The 16601-nt window shown below is 39.2% G+C and overlaps 1 protein-coding gene across 1 annotated transcript in view; it reads left to right on the top strand.

Annotated features, from left to right (window-relative positions):
• Nucleotides 1-11457, top strand: part of CLSPN (claspin) — a gene marked incomplete at its 5' end in the record, with an annotated part of 14662 nt that extends 3205 nt beyond the window's left edge. Inside the window, 19 exons of the mRNA XM_009703542.1 lie at nucleotides 175-283; nucleotides 951-1507; nucleotides 2531-2722; nucleotides 3593-3771; nucleotides 4315-4517; nucleotides 4808-4872; nucleotides 5277-5482; nucleotides 5967-6127; nucleotides 6224-6450; nucleotides 6689-6800; nucleotides 7526-7607; nucleotides 7938-8032; nucleotides 8631-8795; nucleotides 8890-9011; nucleotides 9254-9381; nucleotides 9901-10006; nucleotides 10689-10771; nucleotides 10973-11134; nucleotides 11344-11457. Coding sequence (XP_009701844.1) covers nucleotides 175-283; nucleotides 951-1507; nucleotides 2531-2722; nucleotides 3593-3771; nucleotides 4315-4517; nucleotides 4808-4872; nucleotides 5277-5482; nucleotides 5967-6127; nucleotides 6224-6450; nucleotides 6689-6800; nucleotides 7526-7607; nucleotides 7938-8032; nucleotides 8631-8795; nucleotides 8890-9011; nucleotides 9254-9381; nucleotides 9901-10006; nucleotides 10689-10771; nucleotides 10973-11134; nucleotides 11344-11457 — 3068 coding nt within the window. The remainder of the gene's footprint in view (nucleotides 1-174; nucleotides 284-950; nucleotides 1508-2530; nucleotides 2723-3592; nucleotides 3772-4314; nucleotides 4518-4807; nucleotides 4873-5276; nucleotides 5483-5966; nucleotides 6128-6223; nucleotides 6451-6688; nucleotides 6801-7525; nucleotides 7608-7937; nucleotides 8033-8630; nucleotides 8796-8889; nucleotides 9012-9253; nucleotides 9382-9900; nucleotides 10007-10688; nucleotides 10772-10972; nucleotides 11135-11343) is intronic.
• Nucleotides 11458-16601: the final 5144 nt, after the last annotated feature.

The following is a 16601-nucleotide window of genomic DNA, read 5'->3' as shown; positions in this document are numbered from 1 at the left end:
TTTCCCAAACAGCAGTGTTTTCTGTATGCAAATTTATAGTGTGCTGTTTGTGCCTAATCAGATGTCTTTGCTGCAAAATACTTGTCAAGCTTCTTTGAATATCAGAGATATCAAATAAATGCCTTGGATGATGTTTAAAATTTAAAATTTTCTTTCACCTCCTTTCTCTTGTAGAATCGTCTGTGTCACTCCCATATCATGTGCCTGAGACCAAAAGCATTCATGACTTCTTCAAGCGTAGACCTCGATCAGTATGTCAAGGAAATGCCATGGCATTGCTGAAGTAAGGACTTAAACCTTCCCCATATTTTTTCATAAATCTTGAGAATATCCCAACTTTGCTTTTGAGGATAACCACACTTTTGCCTGCTATAGCGTTGTATACCATACACACCTGCTCTGTGTAGTTACAGCTTTTTTCTGGCTTAATTTTAGCTGTTGCTTTGACTGGAAAGTTTTATTAAGAAACTTTCATAGGCTCCTTTAATTCTGTGAACACCTGGAAATTAGGAGTATGTCGCTGTTAACATAAGGCAATGCTGTGCTCTTGACACAGTCGTACTATTGAAGTAATTAGGGCTTAGTAGTAACTCCAGGTGAAGTAATATGCTCATGCAGAGTTACTTTACTGTGGTTTAGACTGGACCCCAACATTTTACTTGGACTATTTCTTCTTTTGAGTAATGTGTAGTAAAATACTTAAGCTACTGTAGTCACAAAATCTCTCAGGAATTTTATACTGTGATAATGTAACTAACTAGTACAAACTCTTTACACAACTGTACACTTCCTTATCTCCCCAAAATGAAGTTTTCCAGACTTCTGTCCTTCACCTTTTCCTACACATTAATGGCAGTAATTAGAAAATGACTTCTTTCTGAGTTTGTTCTCAACCTCTTCTCCCCTTTCACAATAGCCATGGGTGATACTTTCTTTTCTGCCTTCGTTAGGTCCAATAAATACCAGCTATCCCTAAATGAGGAATCTGCAGACACTAAGAACTTGAGCACGGATTGCAAAGATGGGCAAATAGAACGTGATCAGTCAGCAGCTAATGCATCAGAAACAAGCCTCAGCAGAGACGTTGATACTGTTGTGAGCAAGCCTCTTGCTGATGTAGAGGAGAACTTGGCAGAAGACTATGCTGAAAAGCCGAGGCAGGACAGTGATGATTCTCATACAGTTAGGACTGTAACAACTGATAATCATACAGAACAACAACAGCACTCTCACTTCCTAAGCACTGATTGTAGTGAGCAAAAAGAGGATGAAATTCCTCTAGCAGTTGGAGGCGAAGCCCTTGAGCAAAGAGGCAAAACAGCACCAGACTTACAGTGTGAAAGAAGCAATCAGCAAGTGGGGCCTGGGTTGGTGGCACAGCCTGAAAGAGTGAGGAAGTCCAAGTTGGATAAACTTCGTGAACTGGGGGTAGACCTGTCCATCAAGCCAAGAATCTGCTCTGGCAATGAATCCTTTATAAACCTCGATGAATCTGATTCAAATAAAGGTATCAATTTTATGGTTGTAATCCTGTCATATCTGTCCAAGTAGGCAGAGTTAAATCTGACTTTAACTGGAAAATTTCTGAGAAATGTTTAAGTGATAGAACAGTCAGGCATGTTCACTTACTAGTACTGATTCTTTGCTTAATGTTGGTATCCCTTTTGCTTTCAGCTGACATTTAAAAGGGAAGTTCTGAGTCCTTAATATTTGAAAGCTTGAAGGAATGCTCAGTGATAACTATTTAATGATGAATGATTTATTTCCATTTTGCTATACTGAATTATGTTGGTACTTAAAGCACATGGGAGCACTTTTTCAAATTGATTCAAAACGAAGCATGCAGTAATTAGCTGGAAACAAAACTGGCCTGTGTTCTAGAGTGTTTACCACTGATTTTGTTAAAAGGCAAGGCTGGATAGCAAGCAAAAATTTGTTTTTGTAGCAAGAATGTTTTGAATGTCTTTTAGGTGCTGGAATTTGAACATCTATTCATCAATATTAAATAGTTGACCTTGTTTCGGGGAAAGATTGCAAATGATTTGGCAATTTTATAATTCCATTAAATCCATTACGTATTAGAAGATATTAAGAGGAGGTCTGGAGTGGATGCTACTTCTGTGCATGGAGGAAACTGACCTCTGCCAAGAATCAGTATTTTTGTCAGCCATCAGTCTGGTTTTAGGTATATGTGTTAACAGACACTTTGAATTGCCTGGTGGCTGGCAGGCTAGACTGAAAGTGAATCAAGGTCTTGTGGATAAATCATAGTCAATGTAAGGTAATTTAATATTGGCTAATATCAATTAAGTACAAGTTACAGCAAAAATATTCTGTAATGGCTTATGGTTTTATTAGTCAAATAGAATGTTTTTGCAAATATTCTAATATTAAAGATTTAGAGTTTTTAACTTCTTTTGAAAAAAATTCTCAAGATCTACTCTTGATACAACTTCAACACTTAATGCTTTTAAATGCTATCAAATTAATTTAATTTGCATTCTGAAATTTAATTAATATGTATTTAAAGAATTAGAAGCCTTGAAAGCACGTTTCTTGAAGCACACTCTTCGAATGTCAAAATCCAAAGTTGAACAGACCATAAACATGAACATTATTCGTAAGGAGACTACACCTGACGGAAAAGAGGAACTGAAAGCAGATGTGGTACCAGCAGTGTTAGCTGCAGAGAACCTGGAAGAAACAGTCCACACAAAGCCAGGTTGGCTTGGGAGGAGAAGTGATAAAGATTGAATTGGAAAACAATTTGTCTGTCTTCTCTCTCATTCCCCCTTTCCCAATGCTGCCCTATGAAATACAGATAAGGGATCTTCATGTGTGAAATTAGTATGTATGTTCCCCTTAATGAATAGACCTGTTTAAAAAAAGAATCTTGATAGACCTCTTAAATGGCACTGGCCGGTTTCAAACAGTCTCAGTCAGATCTTTGTGACTGGTTCTCTGGAGTTCTCTCCATCTGTACCAAAATTTTATATAAACATATATCCTCACTGTTGTTTTCCATCAGCACTCTGAGTGTAATTCTTGGACTTCTTATGAACTGTTACCATTTATTACATCTCTCATGATTCCTTATTTCTGTGCTGCAGTTTCTAATAGAACTGCATGTATTTGCAAACAAAAATATGTGTGGAATGTGACTCTCCCATAGTATCCATTAAAAGAAATAGACTACTTGGCTGGTTCTATGGGCACATGTTATTTTTAGCTGCTCTTAATTATTTCATGTGCTCTGGCACATCTGCCCGTGGCAATTGGATGCTCTTGTTCCCAAAAGACACAGTGGAGAGACAGACCCTATTCTCCTTACAAGTGATGCACCGGTGGCATTTATGGATAATGAGGAATCTTGGTAATTCATGAGATTATGTGGTCTCTCTAAATTGAGGTCATTGAAACTAACTGCTCTAGCTCTTATAGCTGGCAGATCAATTCATAAAAACATTTAAAAACAAGTAATTTTTTTAATTCTCTTATGTGTGTAGTAATGTTAGATTGGATGCTTGAAGGCAGTGAGATTAAGGATTCACTGTAGTGTATCCAGTGTATTCATTTATTCATTTCTGTCCAGGTGAAAAGCTACAAGCGCTGAAGGCTAAACTCCAGGAGGCCATGAAACTCCGCAGGACTGAGGAACGCCAAAAGCGGCAAGCATTGTTTAAACTGGATAATGAGGACATGTTGGAGGAAGAAGAGGAGGAGGAGGAAGAGATGACAGATGAGTCTGAGGAAGAAGAAGGCAATCATGAGGTCTGTATGCAACGTTTTTACATAACCTAGTCAGCTTCTCAATTCTGCTGCCTCTCCACAGTGAAATGAGACTTGTGCACTATGAATATTAGGGAAATTGCCAAGAATTCTTCCTACAAGCTAAAAAATTGCCATAGTTAGCATGTTCAATGTTTGGATTGTCTACAACTGAATTTATTAGTATTTTCTTTATTTGTCTAAAAAACATTAAAACCAAATATAAGTGTATAAAATATTCTGGTGCTACTTTCTCTTTTTATATATCCTTGGCTCATTGTTAACAAGGGACAAACTGATGTCACCTGCCTGATCTGGGGTAGGATTTGCGATGGCCTTTCCTTTTTTTAAAAGGGATTGGAATAGCTTGGCTGTTTCAAGCACCTCTGTCAGTTGTCAGAGTGGAATAGGTGCATATAAAAACTCTGAATGTCACTCAGTTTCATCCTCTCTATGTTAAAATGTTTTCTTGAAAAGTATACAGGGAAGTTGACAGATGAAAGCAATAATCACCATATCTCTGTTATGTTTGGGGATGTTTTTTAGAATGTGGAATTTCTGCTTGGTGAAGCAGAGGAAGATAATGAAGATATAGAAGAGAAACACGTTGAAGATGGTGATAAAGAAACCGACAAAGAATCAATTGATGGAGAAAAGCTGGAAAAATCTGTGCATTGTGATTCTGTTCCCAAACCATCTTCAACAGAGTCTACATTGATGCTTTTTAAGGACAGCTCATCAAAAATGGGGTAAATAAACCAAGACTTAAAAATGGTGCCTGAGCGATTTTTAAATTTGATGTTTTGATTTAAAATACTTTTTACAAGTATCTTTTCTGTCTTGCTCCAGTAATTATATGTGCATTCATACATATTTTTTCTTTAAAAATCTCAATGACTAATTGTTGTTTAGTGGAATAATTGGTTTCACAATCAAAGTGTACTAGATATTTGCAACAAACACAAAAATATAAGTCTGACAGACAATAGCAATTCATCTTGTATTTGTTGGCAAATACATTTGATTTAATGAATTGCAGATATTCTCTTCCTGATGAGAAACTTGAAATGGAAGAAGCTGCAGACAAAGGAACTACCAAGTTAGGTACAGTAGAACTATTATCATAGCTAACATTTTTTTCACATGGCATGCATAGAATTTTCTATTTGAGACTGGTATTCAATATTTTCATTACTTCATCACCTGTATAGTTATACAGTATGATTATAAAAGTTTAGACTGATGAAAAAAATGGGAGGGCTTGAATAAACTACAGGAAAATAAAGTTCAAAATGATACTGGGAAAAAATAGAGAAACAGTCAGAAATTAGTAAGATGAAATTCAGTAAAAAAGTGTAATATGCATCCTCTATGAAGAAAGAAATCCAACATGAGCACAAAATAATTAATTTTTTGCAAGGTGTCAGTCTTGCAAAATAGTATGTTGAGGTTTTACTGGATCACAAAAAAAGAAGTTAGGCACTGTATTTAATTTTTCTTTTTTTCAGAGGATGATGATTCATTTTCTATGCCAACACCAGCGAAAGAGAATAGCCACAACAGCAGCTTTGAGTTGATTGGCTCCATGATTCCATCGTATCAGCCCTGTAACAAACAGACATCACGTGGAGGGAACTTTTTATCTACAGCAGGAGGTTTCAGGTCACCTTCCCCAGGTTTTTTCAAAACAAGCTTTATCAGCTCTGCTTCCAAGGTAAGGTTCTCAGTCCTATTCCTGTTGTGTATTAACGCAGTGGGTAGTAAATAAATGTATTTTATCCGACTGTCAGATCTATCAAAAAAATAATAACCAGAAGGCGGTATCTAGCCAAATGCTTTTATATGAGTAAGATTTCAGAAAAGCAAACTGTCCCTGGAGTTTAAAATGTCTCCACATTGGAATGGATAGAAATGACATTATAAAAATTTATATTCTAAAACGTCAAAGAAAAGATGCTATAATCTGTTTTTATATCTAAAATATGTACATTGTAAATATTTTTTAAAGCATACTTACATGGGCTACACAACATCTGATGTCAGTGAACTCCTGTGATTTGTCGGAGCAGTGTGGACGTACTTGACTCCTGCATGGTGTTAATCCTTTAAAATAGCTTAAACGTTTTATCCCATTCTTGCTTTTGAATTCTAGGCTTGCAAAATAAATAACTTGTATATTTTTATATTCCTTTGACTAGAGCTCAGGAAAGACGTCTGAGCCCTCTCTTCCCATAGAAGATTCCCAGGACCTGTATAATGCCTCTCCTGAGCCTAAGAGTTTACTTCCAGGGGCTGGGGAGTCACAGTTCCAATTTTCTCTGGAAGATGACACTCAAAGCCAGCTGCTTGATGCAGATGGGTAAGTAATAGGTGTAAAGGATGGCGTTTTGTGCCCTTTAACAGAAATAGGACATACAGACCAGCAAGATTTTTCTAACTGCAGACTTTCTTTCAGGTTCTTGAATGTTGGACAACATAGGAATAAATACCAGTCCTCAAAGCATCAGTTGACTCTGGCTAGTATGGATGAGAATGCAATGGATGCCAATATGGATGAATTACTGGACTTGTGTTCTGGACAGTTCAGCAGTCAAGCTGAACACGTGCCAAATACCAGCAGCAACAAAAAGCAGAACATGGAAGAATTACTCAGTCTTTGTTCAGGAAAATTCATGTCTCAGAGTATGTCCTGAATTCTGTTTTCAGCTTTGCTGGTTACTTGATTTATAAGCTTTATGCTGAGGTGCCCTTTAGTTCTGGGCACTAATGCAGAATGTGGAACTTCCGAGACTTCTGAGAGCTCTAACAATTTGTCACCTTTGTGGGAGCATGCTAACTGTTATTTCTAGGGTGCGCTCTGACATTTTTTAAGAGTAGAAATATATCTAATAAGTTGCTATCTTGTGACTTTTTGTAGCAGGTTCTCCAACATGGGCGTCTTCGGTATCTTCCAAGGCAGAAAAAGACAGTGACATAGAAGATCCAATGGCAGAAGCTCTAGCGCTTTGTTCAGGCTCCTTTCCCACAGACAGGTTAGCATTGTTCTTACTAAAATTTACAAAAGCTTATAGTGGTAGTTGTCTCGTTTCGTTCTTGATGTGTTTCCTTTTTCGACATCAATTCAAAATGCTGTCAGCAAAAGTGTGGTCTGTTTTGGAGGTGAAGGGGAGGAAGATTGCAAATTGCTCAGCAGTCATTCTCTAGATAGGCAGCAAGGCAGCATATACTGTTTCCCACAGCTACTGTGAAGGGAAATTCTTCTTTGTTCACTGATGGTGAAAGAAGTGTTGAAGAACTTTAATCAAACTGAGAAAAGATTGTTAGAATGTAGGACTTTTGAGTTATCTTCTGGGCTGCTGCCAAACTAGAGGAACCATAACCAAATGCAAGTTGGATACTTGCATTCTTTTCCATTGATTAAACTAGAAAGGTGTGTGGCTGCCTGACAAAAGGATAATGAGGGAAAGACAAATAGGAATGTTAGTGGGATTCAAGAGGAATTTTAAAGGGAAACGAACTCAGAAATTAGTACTTGTCCCATGGTTCCTGCAAGTGAAGATCTGAGGTCTTAAAACATCAATGCTAATGAGGATTTTGGGCATTTAAAGCTAAATGCTGTTGAGAGACTATAGCTCTTTGAGCAGTCACAGGTAATTGCCTGAGACCAGCTGATGTGGTTGAAATATTGCCTTGAATTATTGTGAAGCCATCATTGGAGGTGAAATGAAAACATTTCTTTCATTTACTTTTCCCCTAGGGAAGAGGAAGGTGAGGAGGAGCAAGAAGAACTTGATGATTTTCAGCTTTTAACAGATGACAATGCTTTTGATAGTGAAGAGGTATGAATTGATGGAGCAAGGCAACTGCTACAGCATTCTGACTAAGAGAATTCCATTTATCTACTTAGTTTTTTAATACAGCCATCAATGCAAAGTACTGCAACTTCCATAACAAGCTACTGAAACATTTTCAAGAGCAATGTTTGTGTCATTTAAAATGTCTCCTTAATATTATGATATACTGGATAAAGCATCTTAGCATAGCAAATCCTCTCAAAAATCTCTGGTGTTTTAGTCTGTGTTTATTGATCGAAGGACAGAAGAAACTTTCAGTACAAAGCAATCCACTTCCATAAATTGCTTAATTTCTGAAAACTTTTGCTTTGACAGGATGAAAAAAGTAGAGATAGTGATGCTGAAGAAGTGGAAATGAGCGATGAAGAAGAAGAACTGCTGAGACATAGACACGGCTTGAAGAAAAAACTGTAAGTACATCTTTTTTGTATCTTAATTGCAAGACAGAATAGAATAGTAATAGCACTAAAAAGTCAGTCTATAATTATTCACTTGCAGAATTAGTAGCTAATGTTTATATGGCTGGTTTTTTGCTTTGGTGCTGTCAAGTCACATGAGTTTAACTATGTTGCTGGTGGGTTATAGAGAATTTCTGTTATAATTTTCATTATAGATGGAAATCAAAAGGTCACGATGAAAGCAATGCAGCCTTTTTTTTGACCAAAAAAAGGGGTGCAAGAGTATTGCTGTCATTCCTTGTGTGTTAAGTTCTTTATTTGTTCTAGTAAGTGAAACGTCTAGTTGGCAGTTATCATTGCCATCACGTTTGGTAGGCAACTGGCAAGGAATCTGCTGGATCACAATAATTTGGGGTGTTGCATGTTGGCAGGCTGTGTACGTAAATGTGCAAGAACTCAAGTCTTAGTCTCTTCAAAAATTAAAGATGTATACTAATTTCTCAGTTAGGATATGCATTAATCTTATGTCAAAAGATAAATCTTGCTTTCAGAAGATTTGTGTAATGATTATTGCTCTACCAAACTGAACTGTTTTAATGTTCTTTTCTAGAAAACTGCAGGATTTCATGGAAGATGAGGCAGAGCTGTCAGGGAGTGATGTGGGAAGTGAGGATGAATATGATGGTGAAGACCTGAATGAATATGAAGAAGAGATTATTGATGAGGAACTCCCTAATGAAGTGGAATTAGAAAATCAAATACAGAAATTACACATGTCAGTGATAGTATTACTGTGTATTTTTGTGTGTGAAGTCATGGCTCTTGGATATAATCTGGACTAACCTCCTCCCTTTCTTCTGTGTTAATAGGAAGGCAATGCTTGATGATGACAAGCGTCAGTTACGCTTGTACCAGGAGAGATACCTCATTGATGGTGACCTGCATAGTGATGGCCCTGGCAGAATGAGGAGATTCAGATGGAAAAACATAGGTGCCTTTCTGATCCGTAGTTAATAGGTGGGGGTGAAAGACTAGAGAGAGAGTGTGCATGTGTATGAAGTAGCACTCAGTAGTTCTTCAGAAGTAAATAAATTTCAGAAATAAATTGGCTTGCGGAGTTTTGTTTCTGGTGTGGGGTGTGGGTTTTTTTTCTTTGGCTTCTTTGTTTTTTTACGTCTACATATTTTATGTCTCTTTTAAAACTGATAGCTTATTATTTTTTTCTTTGTCTAGATTATGCCTCGCAAATTGACTTGTTTCAGAAAGATTCAGATAATGATGATGAAAATGAACAGTTTGATGAGACAGAAGTGAAATGGAGGAAAGAGCGATTTGAACGAGAACAGTGGCTTCGTGAGCAGGTATTAGTTAGCTTCAAGAAAGGCATCTTGCTCAGTCTTTGTCTATACCATTGCTAGATGTGAAATTGTTAGTTCCTCAAGTTAAACTCTGGAGAAAAATACCATTCATTAAATGTATCTTTGTTTTTCATTGTGAATTCTGCTCTTTTCTCTTCTACAAGTATTGTACAGAGAGAGAAGCTAATTCAGAAGGGAGAAGCAAAACAACTATGTTCTGAAACAAGTCAGCTTCAAAGCTGGAATAAGTCTCTTATGCTAGGAGCATAACTTCAAGTTTTAGAAGCTTCGGTATTAGGTCAGATTTGTCAGCTGAATGTGATGCTACAGGTTTGCTGTTCATTAATAGAACAAAGATGATAAAGTAAGAAATTGCAATAAACTTTTACAGTAGAAAGTAAATAAAAATTAATATATTAATTTACATGATGAAAAGACTTGGTCTATTTAAAATACTGAATGAAATGTTCATTCTTAATATGAACTTTTTGAATTTTACAAAGTGTCTTCTTTCTGCCTCAGAAAGAAAAAAATAAAGAGCAGGAGGAGGAGGAGGAAGAAATTGGTGAAGACAGCCAATTCATGAAACTAGCAAAAAAAGTAACTGCTAAGTCTCTGCAGAAGAAAGGTAAGCTTACTTTTTATTGAAGTGACAATCAAATAAGAGAAAGAAAGTTTAACTTCCAGTTGTCACTCGTGATCTCCAGTAAAGCAGGCCACAGATCAGAAAACTCATGTCTAGTTTTCTTACACCAGTCCGAGCTCATGTCTTCCAGATCTTGAAAAGCTAAAGGTGTAAAAGCATTGAAAATATGCAACTCCAAGCTTGATGATAATTGTGTGTATTTACTTAATAAAATAGTATGTTACTTCTTGGAAAAAAAAGTTGTAGAGTGGAAATAAATTCCTCTTCATCTTTGTTTAGTCTTTTATTCTTCCTTTGCTTGCATTTAAGTTGCAGAGGAGTGGACTGTAAGTGACATTCAGCCTAGCAGTTTCCCCAAGTATCTGTAACTTAAAGAAAAACTGTGTAATGTAGTGAAAATAAATTTAAGTTTTCCTTGCTTGTGGCAAAAACATGATTCCAAGTGGGCAAAGCTGTTTCAAAACCAAATTTTCCCTTCTGATAGAACTAATTGCCAGAGTCATCTATCAGTTGCATGGTTCACAGTATAGTTTGATGCAGACTTTCTTTTTTCCCCTACAGTATTTACTGTCTGTTGTGAATTCTAAGTTCTTCAGTTTAGTATAAAATTATATTCTTTTAAATGAAGTTCAGAAACTGACATTTTCCTCTTTGTCTCTGCTAGCAAGCCCAGCAGTAGTGGTACAAGACACAACAGTATTACCCAGGAGCCCATTTGAAACATTCAGACTGGCCAGTGACATCCAGGTTGGTAATGGTTCTGAAAAATGGGATTTCCAAACTGCATCTGTAGAATGCAGCAAAGTCAGCTGACCCTGGATTCTGGCCATTTCTGGTTTGGATGGTAGTAACACTTCAGTAGGGAGTAGTTTTCCTAGTAAGAGGAAGCTACTAAAAGAGCTGTCCTGTTTGTGTGAGTGGTTTAATGCAGCATTCTTTGTTCTTCAGATAAAAAATGGGTCTCTCTTGAACAGACCTAAAGCTGTCCTTCAGAAACTAGCAGCAATGTCGGATCTTAATCCAAACGCACCTCGAAATTCAAGGAATTTTGTCTTTCATACACTTTCCCCAGACAAGAGTGAAGAGGCAAAGGAGAAATCTAAACTTCAGGTAAAGGTTTGGGTGGAACGTGCTACCAATTGTGTAGATTATTTAAACATATAGGCACTAAGCACTGCCAAGTAGTTAAGAGCATTGCTGTTTTAAATAGTCTCTATGATTTCCTAGTATGTGCTCTCACACCAAATAATTCTCTGAGAATTCAGAATTTAAACTTTTTGGAGATCTTGTATATTCTAATGTATCCTACTCCCCTGTAGGTGAAGAAAAGAGGTCCTACTGCGGTAATAAGATCTCTGGCCAAACGGCCCAGGGTAGACAGCACAGAGGAAACGAGTCAAAGCCGAAGCATATTCCAGTACTTGGAGAGCTGAATATTTCTGTTTAGGGCCAGAGGTTGTATCTCTTCTCTTTGCAAGTTGCGGTTTGTTTTGCAAATCTGCCGGCAATCATCAGGAAGGTAAACAAATTGCTGTACATTCTCAATTGCCACTCAATTCACTAGTTCCGGTAATTTCCAGGCAATGATCTTGTTTATTCCCCTTTGGTTTTTCTCAGTGCTCCATGGCAAATGAGAGCACAAAAGCCGTCCTTGGTTTGGAATGAAATGCTAAGTTGGTCTTTCCCAAGCATTAAGGAAACTTTACACTACTGTATACTGTCCTCATGGAATCTCACATGTTTCAGTGGTATCAGTTTCATCTGAAAATACTGGTCATGTGACAAATATGACGCAGAAATGCCACAGTTAGTTTACAGCACAGATGAAGGAGGTATTTCTGTAGTTTTGGGTAAGAAGAAAGCAGTGTTAACTATGGCAGAACATAGGTTGTTTACACTTGCAGTACGAAGGTAGCTGTGGCTTCCTCCAATGTCTTATTTTCTCTAATGTTAAGCATTTATTAGCTTGACAGTTTAAGAAGCTTTAATTTATATTTGAAATGTATACTTTAAAAAAAAGTCTCTGTCTTTTATGAGGCAGTATGACAAGGCTTTCTTTCCAAGTTTTTATTACTGTTTATATTCTTACACATGCATATGAATGTGTGTGTGTGCAGAGGGAAGAATGTGAGTAACAGATGTGGGAGAGGAAAAGGAGGTGTGTCAGGGAGTTTTATGTGCTTTTAGGGGGGGTGGGGAGTTGGTTTGTTTTGCCCAGCTGAAGGCTCTCAAGTCATCCATTCCGTTGTTTTCATGCAAGCTGCACTCATCCAAGAGAAATCATCCATTTTTGAACAGCTGGCAATGAAAGGCCTTCTCTAGAATGAGGAAATTAGATAATAAGGAACCATCATTCACAACTATTCTAAATAGCGTGAAAGAAACTTGAGATAGAAGATAGAGCATTTCTGACACTTCTGATTACATGTTGAATGTGTTAAAATAGAGACCAGGTAATGGTAAGACAGTGGCCTGCTCTGTAAAACTAAACATCTTTCTAGGACGTGATGTCACAAACTTAGGTTGCCAACTCTGTCAGAAGTATCCTGAACTGTAAATTTTGTAACTTCATAATCCTATGCCTGGTGTGCTACATGTACAATATTTTACTGTATATTATGTTTATAAAGAATTATGGTACTAATTGGAGTGCAATTTCACAATAAAACATGTTTTTAATTTGGGAGGCAGTTGGACTTAATTTACAGGATTTCACTCAGTTGTGTGTATGTGGGGTTTTTTTTCAAAATGTTTGTCTATCTCTGGAGGTTTTTTTGTTTTGTTTTGTGTTTTCATTGCTGCTTTTCTTTTGTAGCCACAACTAAGCCCTTCACTAGGAACAGCTGCAATAATATTGGAATACAATAAAAGCACCCCCTCTGTTTATCAGAGTGTAAATTCTCAAGTCCTCAGGTCTTCCACTTAGGTTTGCATAAAGTTCTTGGACCTAAGAATATGTTTCTTTTTACGGCTTCAATCGTTTTGGTTTTGTTAGTTCCTAGAAAAAACTTCCTTTGTCGTTGGCTTGAGGCATGTCTATTTCAGTTCGTTCTAGCAATTCTAATAATTAGTATACCTGGATTGGGGATGGGAGGTTTAGGGAAGAGAATGAAGGAGGAAAGGTCAATTATCAGATGTTTCTTGAAGAACAACTTAACTGAAAGAAGGTATCTGAATATCCAGTTAATTCTCTGTCATGGTGTTTGCACTGCTTTGTATGTTGTACTAATTCAGCAGATTTACTGGTATTCGAAGCTGCAAAATGCAACATCTCTTAATTTTGCTAATGATGCCTACCACTAGAGAGCAGCAAGAGAATGCTCTTCCTCTAGCAAAAGGGGACAGAAGAATGATTAAAGCTTAAACTATTCTCTGACTCAAGGGGAAATTCTTACAGTTTTCCGTGCTCTAGGGCATTGCAAAGGATTAAATTAATATAGACCTGTAACTGCTACACTTTTGCGTTAGAAGGTAGTAGCTTGAAGAGCTTTACCCCTTTAGAGGGGTTGGCTTTGTCCTAGTGGTCTTACTGGCTTTTCCTCAGCATATGCTAGCCACAAACATGGCATTTGTTTCGCTTTCTGTTTGAATTTTCCCTTCAAAATATGTTTTGCTTGTTCCAGAGCCAAGACTAGAAAAATACTGTTGGGCCTGAAGAGCTTATAAATTGAAATACATAGGATGGGAAGATTTCTGGCTGCTGCTGTTCAGAGTAAATGTTTCTTCCACGATAACCTTTCAGTAGTTCAGGGTTTGTGAAACGCTGCTGGTAAGTGCTACATTGCACCCCAGAAATTCCTCGCATGGCAGTATGTTCCATGCTGCGTTCTGAGGAGGCAGTGGTAGGAGGCCAGGGACAAGTTCTGTAGGAGCTGAAATCTCAGTAGCAGGAGGGGTTGAACCACGTGCTGAGATGCTGCTGCTGCTTAATGTGCCAGACTCCCATCTTCCCACCAGGGCTGAGAGCTGTGGGTTGGGGCCTGACCCTCTCCTGTGCTCCCACCCATGCCCCTGACCTCCCCTCATCCATCTCCTCCCTCTGGCCGCCTCTTCCAGGGCTGCCCCCCACCTCACCTCCTGTCTGGCACATTAACTGAGCCTTGGCTTCTCATTTTCAAGTATCGATTCAGCTCACCCCTCCTGGCACTGAGATGATGCCGCTATGATAACAGGGAGAAAAATTACCCCCCCTGTTGCTGCTGGAAGTGCCAGGAGTGGTCAGGGGCTGGCCAGACCAGCTGGGAAGCGGGGATTGACTAAGGGCTGAGGCAGAGAGGGGTGACAGGGTGGGAATGAGGGTCCTGACACAGCCCCGTGGCAGGGGTGTATCTCAGCCTGTGCAGGAGCGGTCTCTGCGGGGCTGTCCTGGGCTGAATGAAGACCTTCCACCTCAGTCGCTGCTTTTCCCCTCTAATCCTGTCTTGGGCTAACTCCTAGCAGTTACAGCTGAAAGTTGAGATTGGTGATGTTTGGTTTTGGCTTTGCAGGAGATGCAAAAGTGGCTGCACCTTGGTAGGGCACCAGGGTTTTCATCTGGACAGGACGAATAAAGCCTTTTGGATGTGAGCTCCTTATCCTAGACTGCACTGCAGAAGCCTTGATGAGAGGAGTGCTGCTAAGTATGCAATATTACCTGCTGAGTTTGCAGAGAGATTGAGCTCTTAGGAACTTAAATGACAGTGAAGAAATTAAAAAAAGACCTTACAAGCAGAGAAAGGAACAGCCTTCCCTCCATGTTAAAGGTTAACATTGCAGACACGTTTATAATCATAGCTTTCACCACTGCATGGCTCCTCAGGGGCTCAAGGCAGTCACTGAATTATTTTTGCCTTTTTCTTTTTTTTTTTTTTCTTTTTGCCAAGAGACTGAAAGGGGGAGAGAAAAAAAACTATTTGTTTGTCTTGTCTAATTTAATTTATGTTATTTATCAAATAGACAGGTTATTTGGGAAACCAGATGGACCCAGGCTAAAATCATCTGTATTTCTAACATGTGAAAAATTATGTCGGAGTGGACACATGAAAAGAAGCGTGCTGTATGTTTTGTGTGCGCTTACCACATGAGCTGCACCTCATCTGTCCTGGACCTTTAATCAGTTGTCCCGGACCCAATATGAGGGTTAAAGGACAAAAAGACCCCCAGGCATCCACGCAAGTGTGGATGGGGAGCGTGTCTTCTAGAGCAGCCATGTCACAATTATTTACCCTCTCTGGCTTTCAACCTGCTCGTTAGCTGGTGCATCCTTTCTCCAGGAGTGATGAATGGGACGCATTTTGGGGCCCATGACAGCATCTTTAGCATGCGCTTGGTTTTGGAACAGAACAGGTGATGTTTTCAGTATCTGTTTCTTCTCCTTTGGGTTCTCCATTAGAAAAGGGAGACGCAGAAGACAGAGAGCAGCAGAAATAGGCAGGAATGGCTGTAGTCTAACTGAAATGGAGTAGATAATTCAAGAAGTACAGAAATACGATGTAAGAATATAGTAAAGAAAACCAAACAAGAGCCCTCTATTACTAACAGTGAGTTAAGGAAAAGGTAACAGCAGAGAGGAAAAAAAAAAAACCAACCCTGCAGGACTGATCATGCAAAGGTGTTGCCTTGTGCAGTGGCAGAGCCGGCGGGGAGGACGGCTGGCAGGGTCCCCTCCTCTCCTGTCCCTGCTGTGTTAACCTGCCAGGGCAGAGCCCATCCATCTCAGCCAGCACCAGGGTCCTGATGAAGTTCTCCTGCAAGAGAGCAGCCCTAGCACACCTCTGTTGCCCACGCTTAATTAATGGTCTGAAATCAAATGGGAAATTGAAACTTGGCAAAGACCTTCCCTCCTGGGCAGCTGTGAGGGGCCAGGCACGGGTGGGACACCCCGATTGCTGCTTTATTACCAAGAGCTGAGCCTGAAGCAGCCCCCCCTCACCGGACTTCCCTGCGCCCCAGCCCACCGCTGCTCCGGGGCAGGAGCCCGAGAGCAGACCCATGGGGGCTCCTGGCTCTGCAGAGTCCGGCCAAGCTTGTGACATGGAAAATAGCTCTGTCTGAGACGGGCAGCGGGGCTGGGTTTATTAGGTGACCTGTAAAGCGAAAGTTTCATTCTATATTAACTATTAGTCATTAATTATAACATTGCATGTGCTCTGTGTGGACAGATGTTTAGTCCTTGGGGGTTATTATTTTCTCTTGTATCATCCAGAAGCCCAATTTATGGCTAACTCCAGCTATGCTTCTCCAGGCAGCAGATCCAAACCAGCTGTAATTAAAGAAAATGACATAAAAGATTGCAGCGCAGGGGGGAGGGGTGAGAAGCAAATCTTACAGCTTTGCAAGAGATTAATTTTATTTTTAGCTATTTTTTTTTCTATGCTCCTCAAGGCTGTTTTCATGCAACATGATCTGTGCTGCTTCCCTTAGAGTGGCCCATTGATTTTCAATATTTGATGATGTTCGTGCACGCGGTGATGGGGGATCAGTACCCGAGAGGCGTATTCCCTTTGGAGGGTGAGACATGCACATGGTTATGTGTGCCCTCGCACCCACCTGGCACCCCCAAAACCACCTGCAGCATCCAAGCCCTCATCTCTGCCAC

The sequence above is a fragment of the Cariama cristata genome, unplaced genomic scaffold, assembly GCF_000690535.1.
Source record: "Cariama cristata isolate BGI_N322 unplaced genomic scaffold, ASM69053v1 scaffold22737, whole genome shotgun sequence".
In the NCBI taxonomy this organism is placed as follows: domain Eukaryota; kingdom Metazoa; phylum Chordata; class Aves; order Cariamiformes; family Cariamidae; genus Cariama; species Cariama cristata.
This window is presented reverse-complemented; position numbering and strand designations above follow the sequence as displayed.